The sequence below is a fragment of the Gavia stellata genome, chromosome Z, assembly GCF_030936135.1.
Source record: "Gavia stellata isolate bGavSte3 chromosome Z, bGavSte3.hap2, whole genome shotgun sequence".
In the NCBI taxonomy this organism is placed as follows: Eukaryota; Metazoa; Chordata; class Aves; order Gaviiformes; family Gaviidae; genus Gavia; species Gavia stellata.
This window is the reverse complement of record NC_082637.1, coordinates 77,641,146-77,662,137: the sequence shown is the minus strand read 5'-3', so window position 1 is coordinate 77,662,137 and position 20,992 is coordinate 77,641,146. Positions and strand designations below refer to the sequence as shown.

At 40.8% G+C, this 20,992-nt stretch overlaps 1 protein-coding gene across 1 annotated transcript in view; it reads right to left on the bottom strand.

Moving 5' to 3' along the window:
* SVEP1 (sushi, von Willebrand factor type A, EGF and pentraxin domain containing 1) overlaps nucleotides 1-20,992 on the bottom strand; it is a 128,178-nt gene that overhangs the window by 39,416 nt on the left and 67,770 nt on the right. The window contains exons 16-31 of the mRNA XM_059834260.1: nucleotides 20,722-20,955; nucleotides 20,045-20,206; nucleotides 19,140-19,301; nucleotides 18,144-18,305; nucleotides 17,491-17,585; nucleotides 15,557-15,653; nucleotides 14,780-14,893; nucleotides 13,820-13,933; nucleotides 12,710-12,911; nucleotides 11,511-11,668; nucleotides 10,122-10,323; nucleotides 9,313-9,488; nucleotides 8,163-8,287; nucleotides 3,595-3,718; nucleotides 2,897-3,067; nucleotides 585-758 (exon numbers count right to left, since the gene is read on the bottom strand). Of these exons, the coding sequence (XP_059690243.1) occupies nucleotides 585-758; nucleotides 2,897-3,067; nucleotides 3,595-3,718; nucleotides 8,163-8,287; nucleotides 9,313-9,488; nucleotides 10,122-10,323; nucleotides 11,511-11,668; nucleotides 12,710-12,911; nucleotides 13,820-13,933; nucleotides 14,780-14,893; nucleotides 15,557-15,653; nucleotides 17,491-17,585; nucleotides 18,144-18,305; nucleotides 19,140-19,301; nucleotides 20,045-20,206; nucleotides 20,722-20,955 (2,472 nt within the window). The remainder of the gene's footprint in view (nucleotides 1-584; nucleotides 759-2,896; nucleotides 3,068-3,594; nucleotides 3,719-8,162; nucleotides 8,288-9,312; nucleotides 9,489-10,121; nucleotides 10,324-11,510; nucleotides 11,669-12,709; nucleotides 12,912-13,819; nucleotides 13,934-14,779; nucleotides 14,894-15,556; nucleotides 15,654-17,490; nucleotides 17,586-18,143; nucleotides 18,306-19,139; nucleotides 19,302-20,044; nucleotides 20,207-20,721; nucleotides 20,956-20,992) is intronic.

Genomic DNA, 20,992 nt, shown 5'->3' with positions numbered 1-20,992 from the left:
CAGACACTGGTAATGGGAAACACATTGGTATTGTCATTGAATTGTGTATTGCAATTGCTATATTTTGCTAAGTGTAACTTGCATTTATTTGTATTGTGTTATGCAGTATATTTTGTATCGCTCTGCTAAATCAGAAATCCTGTGCAGCACCAACTATCTTCAAGTAAGTAAATTTGATATTAAACATTACAACCTCTCCACGTGGAACATCTAAAAGAACCTGGTCAGAGAATATGGGACACTGGAAGCGTGCTGAAGCACAGGGAAATGCACAGGTTAGAAGCAGAGAATGGAAGGACTCCAGGGCTAAATGAACCTGGAAGGGGAGAGGCTGGTAGTGTAATGCAGGCTTATTAAGTATAGGGTGTGGGGCATACAAGAGGACTGACAGAGAAAGGTGCCAGAATGTAGTTTTGGTTTCACATAATGCTGACCACGGTAATTCAGAAATGTGAATATTTTGGAGTGTGATTTCTGAGACTCTAGTCAGCCTTCACAATTTCAGAATGAAATCCCACCCAAAACCAAGGCCACAGAAGTGAAAGATCATCAGCCCATGCAGCCACATGTATGGCATATCTCACCAAGGCAAGATGGTGAAACGCTGTTCCAGCTCCCATTGTCCAGGCACAACATCCTGGAGTCACCCAACAAATAGTAGCCATTGTTGCAGTGATAGGTAACAGTACTGCCAGCAAAAAAGTCCTCAGCTGAATAAAATCCATTTTCTAAAGGTGGAGGCACTCCACAGCTGATTCCTGCAACGTAAGTGAAAAGAGAGCAAAGACATTAGCAGAGCAGACACCAATGAACTTCAGAATAATTCCACGTAAGAGCCACCACTGGAGATTTTTCTTCTGCAACTGTGGAATCCTGTCCACAAGAGGGCCCAGACCTTTTCTGAGGTAGCTAACTGATTCCAGGTCCGGTGGAGGCTCTTGTTTTGTGGGCACTTGTCAGTCACTGACTGAGCAGGACTCTCCAGCTCCTGCTATTCTGCTAACTGCGGAGAAGACATCCATGACTAAGATCTGAGCAGATGCCCTTCAGTCACAGGACACTTCCCTGATAATCAATGATCCTTGGTGAGTTTTAAGGAAAAAGGAAAAGTAAGTTTGCCTCCATGGAGGTTCCCGTTATTTCCCTTCACTGAAAAACAAGCTCAATGTTACTATGTTTGAACACCGCAAAACTAGCTAACGTTACTGCTACGAGGTTACAGAACCAGCCTGAGATCAGGGAGTGCATGAACGATGGAGAGATTGGAACTGACCCACACATACCACCTTGGGCATCACTTTGACTTTACCTATAGCAAGGAAGCCCTTCTGATGCCAGCTGTGCAAGCAGAAGGCATCACTGTGCCTGCCTGCTAGAGGTTGCTATTTATTCTAGCAGAACTGCTTCTGTGCATCTTCATTTCAATCAAGATTACATGAACTTATTCCAACAGCTACACAGCTCATCTTCATAAGTACATGGATTGTAGCAACTCCTTGATCCCCAGCCGTGTGCAAGGATCACACAATAAGACACTGTGAAGTGTTTAGAGCTTGTGGTAACAGAAGCCAAGTACTTGCTGTAGAGGGATAGAACTGAAGAGCCTGTAACAAAGTCAGGCTGTCAGGGAATGTGTGGTTTTGGGGGTCTTTGGTAGCAGGAGGAGGAAAAGGTTGCTGGAGGCTGAAGGCAGTGATTACAATGAGCCTGATTCAGCCAGTAGACGAACCTTTTCTGTATCACACCTTCCACTATAAACCCCCATAGTTCTTTATGCAGGAAATAGCTATCTTCAACCCACTTTCATTCATCAGGTACTTGTGGAACAGGCTGAGAAAGGCCAGTGGGTGAGTCTGGCCCTCATTTACCCAGCGTGTTTGTGGCAGGTCAAACCTGTTCTGTCTGAATTCTGTGCTCATCAGGTAAAACTGCCTGGCCCAATACAGAGAAATCAGATGACAACACTAACAGGATTGTGGTGGCTTGTCACTGGTAACACACCAAGAAAGAGCAAAGCTGTTTCTGCCAGTGAACTTATGTTCTGCCCAGCAAGACTTGCTTTTGGGTAAATCCTCATATGCATGCTATTCTTTAGGCAGAAGAGGAGACAGATCCTGGATTTGTGCTATGAACAACTGAATAAAGAGGAAGACAGAAAAATCGCATCAAATGTAGATCAAACTATTTTTAAGGTATTTTTAACAAATTTGATGATTCTTCCCAAACTACTGATCAATTTTGGGATCATGCAATACCTACTTCTGGAGCTAATTTACTATTCTGCTGAAATGAAAAATATAGTCAGCTCCAACACATGCAACTGCAGTCACATGTGCAGTCACAGCAGAGGAGAACCAAAGGAAAGGAAAAGGCAGGAGCAGGAAAGCAGGCATCAAAGAACCTTGGCAACCTGAACATATAAGCCCAGTTTCTTACAAGAAATCCTCTAAGTCTTGGAGCAGTTCTAAGCCCTGACAGAAATATCTGCTGCCTTTAAAAAAATTACTCTATAACATACTAATGCCAAGGCTTTTACTTCAAACCAGATGTTCCTAGTGACACTTAAAAATCACAGAGATATTCTAGCATTTCCTGTGCATCTTCCACACTCCTGGTGCCACTGGGCAGGAAAGTGTGGATTATCAGATTGCTGATCCAAATAGACTAATTTTTGCCATGGGCATTAGAAACTGACTGAAAAAGGTGGCAGAATCCAATCATGGTGTAGCTCCTGCACAGTAAAATGTGAGTTTAGTTTTAAGCATATATGTGTATGCTGTAACATGGATGGATTCAAGTGCATCATAGCTGCAGGGATAAACAAGCCATGAACAGTGATAGGGTCCAAATAAAAGTTAGGGTTTCCTAATCCTGCCAGCCCACTGAGACAACTCACTTTCACAGCGGGGAAAAGGCCGTGTCCACTGTCCCAGGTTAAGGCAGTGTTGAACAGAGTTTCCCACTATCTGGAAGCCTGGGTCACAGGAAAGGCTCACTTTTGACCCTGGCTTTAAATCAGCAGAAGAGGCCCGCAGATGTGGTATGGATCCTTGCAAAGACGGACAGTCTGTGGACAAAATATATGCATACAGTAAGATATAAAGCTATGTGCTGAAATGAATAAATTTGTTATCCAATTGTTTGATTCTGTAGAAGCTTATCCAGGAGAAAGCTTTGGGAAGTGTTATGTATACTACATCCTGCTCGGGTTCAAAGGGTTTTGAGAATCATCAACATATACATCAGAAAAGGAATCTGTAGGAAAAGACGTGAAGAGGCAATAGGTATTTTAATACCATTCAATTATTTTTAGAATAAAAGACAAGAAAAACTTCTTTCTGACCCAACACCATCTTCACTCTTTCCCCATCTCAATTCAGGAAGCAATAAATCTCTGTCAGAGATTCCAATGAACTTTTGTTACAAAATCCTGGAATTCGAGGAATGAAGGACTGAAAGTTCTAACTGTCAAATTATCAAAATAATTTATTCAAGGTTAGTAGGGCAAACGCTGCAAGCTAGCATATTTGACCTCATAAAAGAGTCTTACAATATTGTTCAGAAAAAAAGGGTTCTAGGAAATAAAGTTCTAACCAGCACAAAATATGCTCTTGTAATCTATCTTCACTCTTCCAACAACTCCTGGCAGGAAATCTGGCCAGGCTAGTACATTTCCTTTTTGGAGTTCTTCTGGACAGGATGTAGCCAGAGATTTTACCTATGGATTTAAAACAGTTGATTAGGTGCTGTTTAAGGATGAGGTAGGAAAAGAATGTACAAAATATTCCTTCCATGTCTACATGCAACACTAAAACAAACCATTGAATAAGCGATGTTCATCCTTTCTAGCACAAGAGGCTTCTGGCTGAACTACCTGTTATTCTGTACTTATAAGCCAGCTAGCTGTGGACAGGCATGTACCGAGGCAATACCTGAAGAGTACTTGTCATACAAGGAAAGTATAAAACATAGTTCTTGAAACACAATTGCATTTGTTAGCATGAAAGAAAAATGTATTTATGTCACAGAAAAAGGCAGATATGAGAATGCAACCTGAAGAGAAAACTTCATGTATTTGCAAAAAAATGTCAGATAGGACCCCAAAGGAACTTAATGTTGAAGATCTGCATTCCTCAAACTCTGCTAGCACTGCACCACGTTTAAGGAACAGAAACACAAAAAGAAGCAGTTTAAAAAGCAATTTGTTGTTTCCAGTACACGAGTTTTGTGAAGTCAATGCACTAGGCTATTGTGTGGCTCTTCAAAACACTGCAGGCAAGGCCGACCCACTCCAATACTAACAGCAGTATTGGCATTGACTTCAACTAAAGCAGGACAGGGCCATAAGTAACCACGTACCGAAACAAGAATTATACAGGCAAACTAAGGATAGGAGAAAGGAAAGAACACACCATTAGATCAACAGCAGATTAATGTCTTGAGAGCAGATCTGGTCAAATATCTTTGATGGAAAAGTTTTTAAACATTACTCCTTTAATGGCACCACTAAGGGTTTCTTTCACGTTCTTACAAAAAACTGAAATGCCAGTGGGAATCCTTAAGCTGTTTCAGTATTGTATTTTAATGTAAAAAAAAAAAATTCAATAAAGTAAAAACATTTCTACTTCTTCACTGTGACTCTGAGAATCTATTAAACATAGTAACATTATTATATTTCTGTCTGGCCACCAATAGAAGGAACTTGGGGACTACAAACCCAGATGGCACAGCACTTTTAAGCTATTCAGACACCAGTGTAAATTATACACAATAGTAAGAATACGTAGACAGACTCTTAATGATGGGACTTCACATAAATATTCCGTAGTGGTCCCTCGGAAAGAGCTCAGATGTCCCGACTCCAGCATTTGTAAAAAAGAAGGCTGTCTAGTTCCACTGAATGGGCAGGGAGATTTCTGCTACATGGAAGTGTTCTAAAGCTGCAAACAAAATTGCCTTTGTTCACTATAACTCCAGGAACAGAAAGGAAATATGGTCTCAGAAGGTGACTGGGACTAAGGTGAATTACTGGCACAGTACTCCTCACGTTTCTCCGTATCAGGGAAGACGCAATCATATCTCAGCCATGGAACTGCTGAAAAAAACATGTGTGCCCTGAGGAGGCTAAGTGCACACTAAAGGGATAATTAAGGATTTCCTCTTCTTTGAAGATATCAGAGAGGGAAGTGGTCTATGGAGAAAAGATGGTTCTTCAATTAAGAGAACACGTTAGTAATTAGGCTGCTGAGACTACTTCACACGCTTTGGCTCTTCTGTGCTGGAGGGTTATTCCAGTAATTCCCTGGCAGGTAGAAAGGAATGTTTCCTTCAGCGGCATGAAAAAATTAATTAGGAAGAGCAAAGATGAGCAGCCCAGTGGGCTACGTACATCTCAGTGCAGCCAGCCTACACATACAATACGTGCCGTATGGCTTCAGGGCACAGCTAGCTGGTTAGAAAGCACAGGCGTGCCCAGTTCATGCTGAACAGTTGGGAAACTGCCTTTTTCAGAAGGGTGACTGGCTTCTGTCACGTCTCCAGTGGATGAAATCAACTACCAAGAATAATGTGCTATACTGTCTTTGTGAGAAAAGAAGGTACACCATGAACCTCAGGCTGAATTATTCTCACATTCCCCCTACCCTGAACTCCAGTGAGGCAGATCAGACTCTTCTAGAGTCAGCTTTGCTGGAGAGCAACCCGCTCTGTTTATTCTGAGGCCACTTCAAAAGATCTCACTTCAACAGTATGCACTGAATGGAAACTGCTTAGGCCAAGGCCTGCAAAAAACCTGCAAGGAATGTGCAGGGAAAAATTTCCAGTGTGGGAAAGGCAGGTTTGGGAATCAGCCGTTCCCAGCCATATGATGCAGAATGAAGGGCCAGAGAGGACCTCACAGTCCCATATAGACAACTCATATTTCTACTGCTGTCTACTCAGCAGCAAAACAACCAGACTGTTGGTTTACCTATACAAAATTATTGCGCAAGTGGATGAGCAACTAAAGTACACAAAGAAAAATCTTAAAGAGTGGACTTACGTTATTCACTGGACAACATATTCTGTCACCCTACTTTCCTTTATGGGTGAGAACAGGAAGGTAAGACTTAATGAATAGTTCCAGCTGGCCACAACAAAACTTTTAATATATAACAATAGTGATTTACTGTCCCAAGCTCTGAAATGATTGAGGTAAAAATTTTATAGGAAGCTTACTTGGCTCAGCTTCCTGTCTGGTCTCACATCTGTTTTTTCAGATGAGTAATATGGTTACTATAAATCAAGGGCAGGATTTTCTTCCTTGTCCTAACTGTATAGCATTTGAAGCAAATGGGAATTTAATCAAGCCTATAATTAAAGACAGGCAACTACTGAGAAAGACTTAGAAAATCACATTTAACCTCTTCACCAGTGTGTCCTGTAAAATCACATGTATACTTATCAGCTTCAAAACTGCTACTGAACAAAAACCTGAAGATTTGACTTGGCAATGCAACAATCAGTGACCCCAAAAGCCAGGAAAAGTAGCAGACTGCTGGGCAGTTCTGAACCTAGCAGAAAGCCAAAGTAGCAAAGAAAGCAGAAAGAAGCAGAAGAGACATCTAGATGCTGGAAGCAAAGATTCTGCTTTACTTCTATTTTCTGTTCATTTTATTATTTCTTATTTGGATCATGGATAACAAACAGTGACAAACCACCAAATAGTGGTAAAACCTTAAAAAAAATACCAGGAGAAGAGCAAAACCTCTTAATCCAAAGACTCTTTCCCCAAGAAATGCCTCTAACTTGGAACATTCGTTCTTGCTGTTCAAGTGTTACCAACAGTTTCATAATTTTTGACCTTCAGAATTGAAATACTAATGACCAAGAAGTGGCGATGGAGCACACTGCCATCAGGTTTGCAGATAATATCAAACTGTGAGGCCCAGTCAGTATGCTGAAGGACAGAGCTGCATCCATAGCTCATGAAATTTAACAAGAACAAATGGGAAGAAAAAACCTCTGAATGATAGAGGCTGGGGAAAGCCTGGAGAGGGAGCAGCTCTGTGAAGAAGGACCTAGGGGCTCTGACAGGCAGTGAGCTGAGTATTGGCCAGCTGTGCACCATGACAATAATGAGGACCAACAGCATCCTTGGCTGTGTGAATAGGGTCACAACCAGAAAACCAAGGAAGGGATTATTCTCTCTTCTCAGTGCTTATTAGACCACATCTGGAGTACCACATTCCACTTTGGGCTCCTCAGTACAAGACAGACATTGACAAGCTCGAGCAAGTTCAGGGGAGGGCATCAAAAAGGTGATGGGCTGGAGCATTTGCCCTGTGAGAAGAGGCTGTGGGACCAAGGCTGGTTCAGCCTGGAGCAGAGACACTTTTGGGGACACACAGAGCAGCTCCCAGTAGCTATGGGGATGTAATCAAGCATATAGAGTCACCTCTTCACAACAGTGCATGGTGGCAGACAGAAAGAGTAGTCATAAACTGAAGTGGGAGGTCCCAACTAGATATAAAGAAAAAAATGTCACTCTGAGTATAACTGCGCACTGAGGCTTGGCTCCCAGAGAAGTTGAAGGATCACTGTCCTTGGAGACATCTTTTGATCTACATTAATTTTTTAACTCTGTGAAAGGTTAGTGCCAGACCTTTTGTTTTGGTATCTGAATAAAAGTAGCCTAATAGTCAGTTATGTTGCCCATTCAGACATTTCCTGGGATTATATACCTCAGATTTTTCATAGTGTCTAACGCATTGACAGAAATTCTGGTGCCTCCCCTCTGAAGTTTTACTGGTGACTTCACACAGCAGGATGAGGGAACTGTAACCTGTAAAACAAGCCCTGAGCTTGTTTCATTGGGTTTTCTCCCTCTTTTAACAGGACTGCTAGCTTTTGTGTATGCCTTCATTTATCCTTCAAAGCTACATTACACAGAAAGGCTCAGTCAAAATAGAAGGTGACTTCAGTGTTGATTTTACCACACCTACTTTTGCTTAAAGCTACTCTACTTACTACTCAAAGCTTATTACCCTAAGCCAGAGCTTCATCTGGTCCCCACTGACTTCTGTGGGAACAGAGGTCTATCCAATATACTAACTTTGAATGCCTTTTCAATTGTTCATGCTATACTCAGAGCCCTGTGCTCAAACTCCGCAGTAAGGACTTACCTGCTGAGGAGACAGGACATAATCCCAAATGTTGAGCTGGCTGATGGAGCCCACAAAAGATTCAGCTGGGTTGAATCCCTCTCCTTTCTGATCTTGTTCTTGACCCAGTACAAGTGCACCACCACCTAAACTCAGAAAGAGTTAGAACAGGGATAGGAAACAAAGCCTTACAGCAGGGATCTCCATAGGAAGATAGCTTGCACTTCCTGCTTTAAACAAAAGCTTAGGAAGTCAAATAGAACAACTTTGATTCCAAACCCTCAGAAGCACATTGGTGATTAGACAGTTAACATTCTGATATGCCATACAAGTTAAATTTCCTCTCCTCAACCAGTAGCACAGATGATGTGGACATGCAATTTGTATGTGACAGGGAGTACAGACAAGGGCAAAAAGTTATGGAGACTGCACACTTCCATAGGTCGTCTCTGGAGATAACTCCAGTGTAATTGGGAAAGACAGAAGCAAGCATAAGATACACAGACTAAAATGCTTCACTATCAAATTTTTTTTTAATATACGGATAGTTTTTTGAAACTCTATGTAAATTTGGATGGTGGCAGTATGAAAATACTATCAAAACCAAATCTCTTTGTAGCAATCTAACATCAGGCTTTCCACAGCTCTTCAATGACCAAGGTATTCCTTTTCATGTCTTCTGATACCACTGGAAAGACTGCTGATCGCAGGAAACAATGAAATAGCAAAACCCACCTTGTTAGGAAAACACGCAAACATAACTTTAAAAAGAAGTCTGAAAGTAACAGCAGAAGGCTAATTCACTCAACTCTGAGCACACATTTGTAAGGGAAATGCCAGTTAAACTTAAGCTTGTCGTATGAGAAACCTATTCTCACAAATCCATTCCAAAATCAGCTCAGCACAGGCTCCTTCGTGGACTAACCCCTGTCATCCCCAAAACAAGTTACCTACTAGTCTACCCTAGAAATGTGCACTTGGTCTTCAGCCAAGGCTGAGTGACGCAACTGTCCTCATGAACAACAATAGCAAACATGAGCCCTGTGTAAATATTGAAAGTGTGAAAACATACTAAAACCACCAAAATAAGCATTTCCTGGCAGGCATAGCAAATTCTGCAATGAAAACAGAATGAAGGCAACAGATCTGGTGTAATATAAATAAAGCATACCAGGGATTTTTGAGCCAACAGAGAGCCCGCTGCCTCCATCAGACAGTTTTCCATCAATGTACACTTTCCATGCCCCATCTGTGCATGTCCATGTGACCGCAATGTGATGCCAGTTACCATCGTTCACTGGAGGACAGTCTGTGATCCTCTCCTTCCCATTTACATAAAGAACCCAGCTGCATGGAAGGAAGATGAAGGCATACTCAGTTGCATACAGCAACATTAAAAGCATGGCCTGTCCCACATGACTCAAATGTTATTTGCCAAACAAGGTAACCATGTCCACATCATACAAGAAATCTCTCTTGAAAGATCATCATACAAGATGTCTCTTTGTCAGAGAACTTGGAAGTTACGGTTTTCATATGCAAAGCACAGTGAAATAAGAAATGTGCTTTTGTACCAAAACATGAAGACTCAAGTCACGGCTGCGTAGTGGATTCTTAAACTTGCCTCTTGGGCCCATCCTTGCTTTTGGAGTCACACTCCAAGTACCCTGAGTGATGAGCTCCATTTTATCCAATCATTGTCTTAATGTGTCATTTAAATATGCTGTAAACGTAGTCCAGACAAAAATATCCTGCTATCTAAACTTCACTGCTTTCTTGCCATTAATCTTCTATTTGGCAAAAAGTGAAGGAAACGAAGCAAGGAGAAAAACAAAACGAAGAGGCAACTCCAGCTATGGGGTTTGGACGCAGATTTTTCCACCTCAAAGTAGGCAAAGCTGATATTCAGACTCCTGGTCTATGCTTTCTTTATCAATTCAAGATATCTGCAAGCTACAGAAAAGCAGAACTGTGATTTACCCATTGTAATCAGTCAGAAGAAATGCATTATCACTTCCATTCTCCACTGCATAAGAAACGGGAGTTCCATAGTTTGTGGTGTCAGTGGATTTCATCCAGAATGTACAGGTGATGTCACCAAGAGATGGGAAAACACCATCAAGCATGACATATCCATAGATACCGGAGACTTCAAAATCAAGATTGAAACCAGAGGACTGTTCTGCAACAAAGACAAAGAGTTTTCAGAGCTACATTCCTGAAAACCCAGAAAGAGAATCAAATGGAATCTAAGCAAATGCAATAAAATGGAATGCAACCCATCTATTAAAATTATTCACTTTAAATTGATCAGAGGTAGAAAGAATGTATAGCAGTTTAACATCAGCCAGCATACAGAGCTTTCCAAGGCTAGACAACACAGAGTTTGAAGAAAAACAACTGGAAGAGAAGCTGATTATCTAACGAACAATGAACATGAACCTTGCTTTTCAGTTCTCTACCAATGAAATGACATATTCATCTGCCATGCAACAACCCAAAGAGGTGTGATCAGCTGGTTCCATTTTATTCACAAGAGTGAAGATCAAAAAAAAAAAAAATTTTTTTTTTCTGCTTTGGACTTAGTGAAATACTCTGTGCTGGTATGGAACAGCACTTACACGCTGCTCTTCAATGCAGAGTGACATGCTTTACAAGGATACCACATGTAAATGTATCAAGTGGAGCTCTCCTGAAAGCTGGGTGTTCTTAAACTCAGACCTAGGACGGTAGGTCTAAACGACCTGTATGTCCTCCACCATCTCTGTAAAATCAACATGGGTTCTTCTGTTTAAAGATTCACCAGCTACTAGTGTAACACTTCATAATTTTCATGGAGTGGCTAAAAGACAAATGGATTTGAGCCTCATGGTTGTGTGGCCTAACTCCAGCATCATCCAGGAAGTTGCAGTAGGTGTGACCCATTTTGCCCAACCAGAGAGAACTTGATGCCCTTTTGCCCGTAGGGAACTTGATGACTTTAGGACTTCTAAAGCTGAGACTACCACATACTAATCTCTAACCCTGTGACGCAAAGCCCTGCATGAAATACAAGAAACAGAAAGAGCTCATTAACTGAGATACACAGAGCAAATACAAATTAAATTAGATAGACCTACTAGGTATTAAAAAGATAGAACTGTGCCTTAGAAAAGAGACATGAATATAAATATGACATAGCACACATGCTGTTACTTGTCTGCAATTACACTTATTAACACTGCAGTCACACAGGCTCCACTCAGCCTCTCAAGAGTCCCACCACCCTAGCTGCTTTCTGGGGAAGCTGTATGAAATCAGCCCAGCCAGTGCAAATCTTGCCCAGAGACTTAGTCAAGCCACCTTTTTCTGACACTTGGTCCTGTGTACCTGTTTCACACCTGCTGCCTGTAAAGCCAGGGGGACATTTACAAACGTACGAGTTCAAGGCATCCACACAGGTGGCTTGGTTTAAGCAGGGACTGGAGTCACACTCATTGATGTTCACTTCACAGTTTAGTCCTGTGTACCCTGTCACACACAGACACCTATGGAGGAAAAAGAGAAGCACACTTCAAAGGTGGCTGCTGTCACGACAAAGAATCCTGGCCATGAGGCCAGGCCCGCCAATGGGAATGGCATATACTGGGAAGAAAAAAAACAAAAAACACATCAACAGAAGAGATACTACAATTAATGGAGTTTTATTTTGGTTGTTTCTTTAAGTATCCTTGTATTCTATTAGCTGCATAAAATTTCTTCTTGATAGGGACAAAACAAAATTTTAACACAGTGTATGCATTTCTTCATATGAAATTGGGAGAGGCACTCATTGCATTACTGTGAGTGAATCATGCCTTCTAGAGTCCACAGAATTATAGACAAGAGGTACTTGACTCTTCAGCATATATGCTTACGCCGAGGGAAAACCAAGGCAGTAGAAAGGCACCAAAACCTCTGGTACTTGGAAAACCAACGTGTTGAAAGGCACCAAAACTTCTGGGGCTTTGGGAAGGGAAAGAGCTATTAAACTCAGACAGTAACAGCTGGTCCATCTCTCTGTCTCTACAGGGATCTAGGATATGACACTACTATGGGTATTTCTAACTTCTCATCTGAGTTCAGATACCCTAAAGCATAAAAAGAAATATTTGGAAGATTCCATCGGTGTTTGTATTTTAATCTCTGTATTCTCAATCCGTACAGCTATCCCTGTCTTGCAGGTTATAGGAATGTAATATTATCAGGTACATAATCGGTCATCACCTATTCTTCTGGTGGAAAGCAAGACAAGCCCTTGAAGCTTGGGAAAGAGGATTTCTTTTGGAAGATCAGTATTAAAACCATGCAGTCCTACCATGCTTGCGCTTCAAAATCTGCATATTTTCTTTGCTGTGCACCTTGGAATTTTTTAAGAGTGAGGACACTAGGATTTATTTTCTTGCCTTTTAAAATCTCCTTTCGTGTGCATAAGGGGACCGTATATATTGGATCAGGCTGCCAAATGCCTTGCTGAAATCTAAGAAGGCTGAAGCACCACAACATATCTGACTTTCCACATTGTATTACATCAATCATCTGTTTTTCACCTGAAGCTGTTGATACCGTCTCTGCATGTAGCTCCATTCCTACAGGGTCTGCTGAGACACTCATCAATGTTTCTTTCACACAAAACACCAGTAAAACCTGGGAGGCACTTGCAGGAGAAACTGCCAACTCGATCTTCACAAATAGCCCTATTAAGACACGGGTTTGAAAGGCATTCATTGACCTCCATTTCACAGTGAGCACCTGAGAAGAAAAGAACAAAGTCACAGCTCCGCTTTGAATTAAGCTAAGAAAGAAGATTACTAACCATCTCTGCTTTTTAAGGACTGTTGCCCGATCTTCTGGGAAACAGCAAACACTAGGGTGGCCATGCAGGTTTGGGATTTACTCCATTAACTGAGGTTAAGTGGTCATAGAAGAATTACAGGAAACATCTCTGTAGTTGTAGAAATCAACACTCAGCAAATTGTGGGGAATTTAAACAGATATTGCCCATTATGTGAGTAATTTGGGCTGAATCAGGAAATCACTTGAGAAACTATTCTGAGCAACTAATGAAAAGCTGCTACAAGAGACATTTGGCTGGAGCCTCGACTCTAAGGAGAAACGTGAAAGCCAGAAACAGATGATTCTGGGATTCCTGCTGTGAAAGAGGGTCTCTGTTAAAAGCACCAAAGAATGAAGAAACTGCATGTGATTTTATAGTGGAGCTCTTTGGCAGCATGATAATCAGCAGATATGCCTAGTTGTTACAGAAATCTATGAAAGCAGTAGAAAGCTGAGTATGCGGATGGGGAGCAGTTTTAATATAGATCATCGTGTCTACTGTTGTAATCTTCTTCTTTTTAAAATAAAATTAAAAATAACAATTTGCACCCATGTGAATGTCTGTCTTCTTTCCTCAACATCACACAGTGAGTTCACGGCAAAATTAGGAATAGAAGACTGATCACTTAGTAAATCCTTCTGAAGCTACACTTAGACTACAGGGACTCTGAGAGATTACATGGATCTAGGGCATCTAGTACATCCACATCAACATACAATATATGTAATATAGAGCAATGAGAGTGAAATACTTTGGAGAAGGTAGGAAGACATCTTTTTTGGTCAGAAAGACTGAAGGCTGACTTAAACAGAAAAAGGTGTACCTGTGAACCCTTTTGCACAAGTGCAGTGGTAACCATTCTTGCCATCAACACAGTGGGCTCCATTCAAACACGGACTGGAGCTACATTCATTTATGTCTTCCTCACACAAGAGACCTTCAAACAGCAAGGGTTACAAGGCATTATCAAGACATATTCAAGGTCTGCATCCTGCAGTGATGGAATGTGGAAGACAGAACGGCACCATACTGCTTGCATAACAAAAGACCACTGAGATCAGCTGATAAAATTCCACATTTGACTGCACTACTGCAAACATCTACAGAGATCATGTGTTATTTAGATGCTGGGATGTGAAATTTGCAAAGTCCATGGTTCATCTTTACAAAGACTCAAAAATAGCCAGCAAGTGTTGCTGTTGATAAATGTATAGCCATAAACATTAAAAATGAGGGAGATAATTTCTGGTGGAAAACACCAGGCCTTTTTTTTTTAATCACACAAAATTATCTCCTCAATAGTTTATTTCAATATTTAGAAACTAGGTGATGTTTTGGCGAAGTACTCAAGCATGTCAGTTTCCCCACAGATTTCAATACCTTCAACATGCATGCAGGTGAGAGTTAAAAAGACTGAGAAAAGAGGTAAGAAAAAGCCCACTCACTTACTCATATGGCTGCAGCAAAGCAACTGCATAAATGCTTTGTATAGTCAGGCCATATTCAGTCTCACTGGCATTTTCCATGTATTTACTAATTCTCTAAACTTCACTCCTTTTATTTTTTTCAAACCAGGAACGTCACAAAACAGAAGCAATACATGCACAAACAGGAACACAGACTGTCCTTGAGTGCTCATTCTTTTATTTCAAAACCTATTCACACACAGTGGAACCTTACTCTAACCTGTAGATCAGACTGCTTGTGTTAGCTACCTTGTGTTAGCTACCTGGCACAGAAACAATGCCTGTCTGAAGAATAGCTATGAAGTGAAACAAATTACCTGAATAGCCTGGTTGACAATGGCAAACAAAGGTCCCAATGCCATCTTTACACATTCCATTGTTGTGACAAGGAGATGATTTACACTCATCAAATTCTGTTTCACATTTCAAGCCTAGAATGCAAAATAAAGGACTGAGAACAGGGAGACAAAATTTGAAATTGTTCAGAAACACAGAAGTCATGACTACTTAATGTAGGAAAACATGATTGATTAATTGCATACATTACCAGACATTCAGGTTTATTATCTTCTATTTAGATCGTGTTTTAACACAGACCTGAGACAAAATGTATTAGAAAGGTAGGATGCACATCGGGCAATAGACTGAGCAGTTCCAAATAGTGGCACTTAATACCTGTCACAAGTAACAGAGATTATTCAGCTATTATCAAGAAATGGTAAGTCATCTGTTTGCTCTGAAGCAACTGGGAACCTAACAGTAAAGAGGAGTACAGGCAAATCTGGTGGAATTTGCTGTTTACAGTGCAAATTTCCAGATTTGCTAATCATAAATATTGCCAAGTGATAGGATTTTAAAATCCACTAACTCCACCAAAAGAAACCCCATTCAAAATCCTTTTCTGCCAAACACGATACAGTTCAGCGAGAACATGAGGAACTTCTTTTCTTAATTCTTATATATGGTAAATCTGTGATGGATATTCCGATTAGCTAGGCTATGCTCTTGCACTGAAATGTTTTGCTCCTTTATGCTTGCTCTTGTTAAGGGCATGGAGGCATGTTAGCTCCTCCACCTGCTTCTCAATTTTTTACCTGTATATCCAAGTGGGCATATGCAAATATATCCACTTCCCAACTGTTTACATGTCCCATTGTTGTGGCAGGGTTCCAGGAAACACTCATGAAAGACCTGCCAGAGACAAGAAGGATAAAATCACATTAAAGGTGGAAATAATGGTGGAACAAAATATTCTAATTTTAAACGGCACATCGTCACTTTGGAAAGCTGGGAAAAAAAAGGCACTGGCATTAACTTCTAGCTATTCCTCTTTGTCTCCCCAACACACCAACCACTCTTTTTACTAGAGAAAAGTACCAGGAATCTGAATTATTATTTTAAAATGACTTCTTACTTAGCAAAATGTGATCATTGCAGTTGTGATACCAAAGACTTAAACAATTTAGTTAGCCTACAAAGAACAGACCCCTTTTGTGCAAACTTTGTACAAATAAGTTAAGAAGATACTGCATCACATAAACTGAAATACGCATTAGTTTTCCTGGAAAAGGGCTGGCTATGGTCACTGGCTGTATTGGGTTATGTTGATGTTGTTTACCTTGAGATAAACAGTATACTGAGATATAGCACCTTGGAGGAACTTCTGGGTCTCCTGATAACAACTGATATACAACCTTGAGACTTGGTATTGTCTACATACCAAACAACAAAGTCAGTGAAATGCCCCAAATGGGTGTTCTAAGGCTGACCTGCCTCATTATAATGTTAAAAACCACACCTCCGAGCTAGAAAAGCCCCCAACCCAAATAAGCCACCTACTCTCTGGGCATGCGTAGTGAATTAAAAGAGAACTGTATCTTTAAGACGATGTAAGAAAGATCCTAAGCAATAGTTAGCTAAGTGATGGGACCAGTAGGCGTAACTAACTTTGTTAACTGTTTAAATACTTGTCATGATTTCAACTGGGTGTGCATGCTAGGAGGAGAAATCCCCCATGCACCCAGCACTGCAATAAACCAATGTCGGCTTTCTAAACTATCATTTGGTTTGGAGAGTTTTCTTGGTTACGATTTTTGGTAACAGTTGTTCCCTTAGAACTTTCTTAGCTATGATTCACAGGTGACATTTTAAATTGTGCTATCTCTTACATGACAGTTCTCCACTTTCCATCCTTTTACACTGGCTAATCACTTCCTGCTACTGGTCATCAGGTGAACTGGTGGGGAACTTCACTGTGTGGTGTTATTTTTTCTAATGTAGCAAACCTGAATTCAGCAAATCCCTTAAGTAAATGGTCAACTAAAACCATAGGAGATCAGTTTGTCACCTGTCTATATGTTATATAATGGTTCAGGCCAAATTTATCATCAGTCAACTTTGTTCCTGTTTACACAGTATCTTAACTTCAGATTCAAACAAAGCAGTCTTGTCAGAGTTACAGACCTGGGGGGAGATGGTGGGGGTAAGGGGGCATCTCTGGCAAACATTGTCACTGGAGTAGTTTCTATCACATGAGGACTGGCCTGCATTTCAAAGGGGGTACTCACAGCAGAAGGGAGCTCTGCTTGCCTCCTCTCAAGTGTATCTATGTTGCAGTAAGTCAAACAAAGATTTTACAACTGGGACTCAGATCCCTGGTATCGTTTTTTGGAATTCAGCATATAGAAGACATCAGATGACTGAGTGGCCAATCTACTAAAAGTAGAACCGCCTCCATGGAGTTTACATTTCTTTTATAGGTGCGATAAATATTTTATACATCAGGTGGTGAAGGCTTCAAGTCCAGAATTTAAGATTGCCAATAGCTGATGCAGCCTCCCTTGTCCAGTGTAAATGCTCCTATGATTACAAAGACAGTCTGAGTGTTCCCCTCATGACCATCGCTCTCATCTCTTCAGGAAATATAGTCAGCATAACAATTACATTTAAAAAGGCCTTAGTCATTTACTTCTGCGTAAGGCACCCTCTTTCATTTGAGATAACAATGGAAAATATATCTGGTCCTTGCCTGACTGCTGACTTTGTATTGCTTGCTGATATTTTCTGGAGAGGCTGGTACCATCATTACACTTTCCTCAGCTGCTGAAAACGTAGAGCCAAAACCTAAAGAGGGAAGATAATGAAGGTGCTGTTAATAATACTGTATGGGCACGTCCGTATTCCATGAGGACATAATAATTGCGTGTTAGTAATGCATCTAAAGATACACTGAAAAAAGTGAATTTGTGGGAATAAAAAGCAAACTTTACAGTAACCACATAGTATTTTATATATATTTTACACAAATATGTATTTGTAAGCACATACATTTCTAAAACACGTGTGTGCGTGTACATATAAAATACATTTTATGTGTATTTATACACACCCATACATGCATATACATATTTGTATATGTCTGTGTATATATATCGTATACACATGCAATGTGTGTGTATGCTGTACATGTACACTGTTATTGAGCCTTGGTATGTATCACAGAGTCACTCCTACATAACACAGAGGCAACAACAGTAGGCAAAACCATCCGTGAACTTCACTGGTTGAAATGGAAGGTCTATGGCTGTTAGGAAAGGGGGATGCTTTCTGTTAAGACTACTGCTGGCCACCCTTTAGATGTTCCCTTTATTCACTTTCTCCAGCAGAGATCATTTGGCTTACTTGAACAATCTGTGATGGATCTGGCACCAGTGACAGTTGTTGTTCCATAAAAGGGACAAGACAAACAGTAGGACTTTCCCGGGTCTGGCTGATAGTAGTCTCTGGGACAAGGGTAGCAAGGTGTCAAACCTGTACGAGAGAACTCGCCTGCAAGACATGGTACTGCAAGAACAAAATGACATTTTTTTGAGTGATCACTTGCACTCCCACCGTACCTCCCCCCACCTCTTTCTGGTCATTTTCTCTGCTCCCCTCATAGTCCCTCCTCAGACTTACAGGAATAGGGTGAAACCTGCCAGGAATTCGCAACTCTAGGAGACGCTTATTTAGATTGTGCTGTTAGGTGACATGTGGTTCTCAAAGAACTACAGAAATATCTGGTAAGTATTTCTATCTGTTCCTTTCACTGCTTTGGGGACAGCTTTCAAATGCAACTTCCTTTCCTTTTTATGTCTTACACCTGTTTTGTTTTGTTTTTCCTCCAAGAAGGAGTAAGGACAAAAGACAAGCCTTTTTTATACCATTAATCCCTGCAGACTATTTCCCCTAGGAATCTTTCTGGCAAAGCTTCCCAAGACAGTTGAGGACAATTTCTTGAAAAAGTTATGGAACAAACTGTGTTAAAATTCAGTATTTTTGTACAGAAGATGCGGAAGCTCTTCTGGAGATAATACTGACAAACATCCTGTCATTCCGTTTCTCTTTTTTTGTAAGGAAAAAAGTTTTATTTTCCTGTAGGTACCCATCAGATATCTCATTTTACTAATCTTTAGATAAGAATCCATCTTGAAAATCAGAAGTAGGGCATTTGAAATAATCAGGGTATCACGAAATGACTGATCATTTTTCTGCGAAATGCTGCTTGGTCCACACTTAACCAGAAGCGAAATTCAACCTCAGGCAGATGAACTGGATTACACTAGCTGATGTTTAAGTTCTAAAAATTTCTAAATGTTGTTTAATTTAAAAAAATTCATAGTCTCTTTTTTTACAAACCTCCACAAGCTGAGACATCCACTGCGCCTCTTTTTACTGTTGATGTATTTTCTGGGCAAGAGATGCAATGCCTGGATCCAAATGCTGGCTGATATGTGCCAAGCGGACATGTTTCACAGGTCTCAAGACCATTAGGTGAATACGTTCCCTGCTTGCACTGAGCTATAAGGCAGAAGAATTCATAAAGATTAAGCAATGTCCAACAGGAAACATGGCTCCTAACCTCTGAAAATAATACTGAAATCACAATACATGTCACAGGGACTTTTATTTCTAGAGTTTACCCTAAGGGACTTCACGGGTACAAAGAGCAAAAACCAAAAAGGAATTGTGGTAAGTTACTGATACTGCATTTGTAAATTATTAACCAGTTAATTGTCTTCCAATCAGCTTCACAGATGATTTATCGCAATTCAGTTACTCGTTTTTAATCAACAAAATTAATGATAAGACAATAAACAGGAAATAAAACTAGCAATTTTTTTTTTTCAGAACAAGTCACAAAGAGGTAGTGGTGCTGAGGTGCTCAGTGCCAGAGCACCGTATTGTAGGATGCAGATATTTAGTCTTTGATCATGGCAGGATGGAGAGGGGCTGGCAAGGACAAGAATGCCATTATTTTAAGTGTATTAGTCCCTGAAAAATGGGCTCATAATCTCACAGAGTGAAGACAGAAATGAAACAAAAATTTAAAGGCCAGCTCTTCATAAAACATCTGCCCAGGCATCCTGTATGCCACAGCAGTGGTGAAAACCTGGATTTTTCTCTTTACATATGCATCAAGGGGCAGTTAGGACCATTCCTCATTTCACAGGCTAACCTCATTCGAATACTCCCACAATGGGGACCAAAAGGATGCCACCAGGAATTCATAAGTGGCTGGCTGAAGAAGAGAAAGTTCTCACCTTTGCATTCAGAGATGCTCCTAGAGTGTAGATACTCAGTATAGCTACCAGATGGACAACTTTTGCATTCCAGCTGCCCTTCCTCATCTTGGTAGGATCCAGTCCAGCAGCTTTCACAGCTACGATGCTCCAGGGAGTAATAGGTACCCAAAGGGCAGTTGACTGTAATGTTGGAAACATAAGGTTCCCCTCAGAATGCACAATCATACATACTCGTCTTGCCTCTGGAGTTCCCATTTAGTCAAACCCTATTTATGTGAAATGTGACTCTGTTCCTCAGCAAATGGGGTATCTCTCTGGAACACTGCAAAGATCTCACTACATAAAGGAAATGGAATCCAATTCCCTATCTTAGCTACACATCACCCACAAGACTAACAGGGTTAAAAGACTGCATACCAAGCACTGTTTTCCTGTGTATCACCAAGTGTGGATATGCCTGATTTCCCCATGGGAGAGGACTCTTGGGTACAAAAGCGTCCTTTTTCCACAGGCCTTGGTTAGAAATATAAACATCCTCTGGAAGTCAAACTGCGCAAAGTATTTTTGCAGTTTATTGTTCCGGGAGACCACAAGCACTGGACCGTGTCAAACCATAACCCTCTGCAAACATCCTCTAAAACCTTGTTTTTCAAAAGGATTCTAAATACATGTAAGGAGCAAGTCATCCGGCTTACCACACATTCTCCCTCTCAGTACAGAACCAGGCCTGCAGAAAAGAAAGGCCTTCTCGGTCTCCAGTGAGTTGCTGTCAGCTACAATGAGTTCTGATGCAAACTGAAAAGAGTACATGGGTTCCTTATTGAGAGTCCTATTGAGCCTGTTCGTGATTGTCTCCAGAGTTTTAAGGAGCCGTCGCTGGTTTTCCAGTTCCAATGTATCATTCCTTTCATTAGGCAGTGGCACGCTAGCTGGGATATAAACAGAAAACACAAACAGCACGCAGGT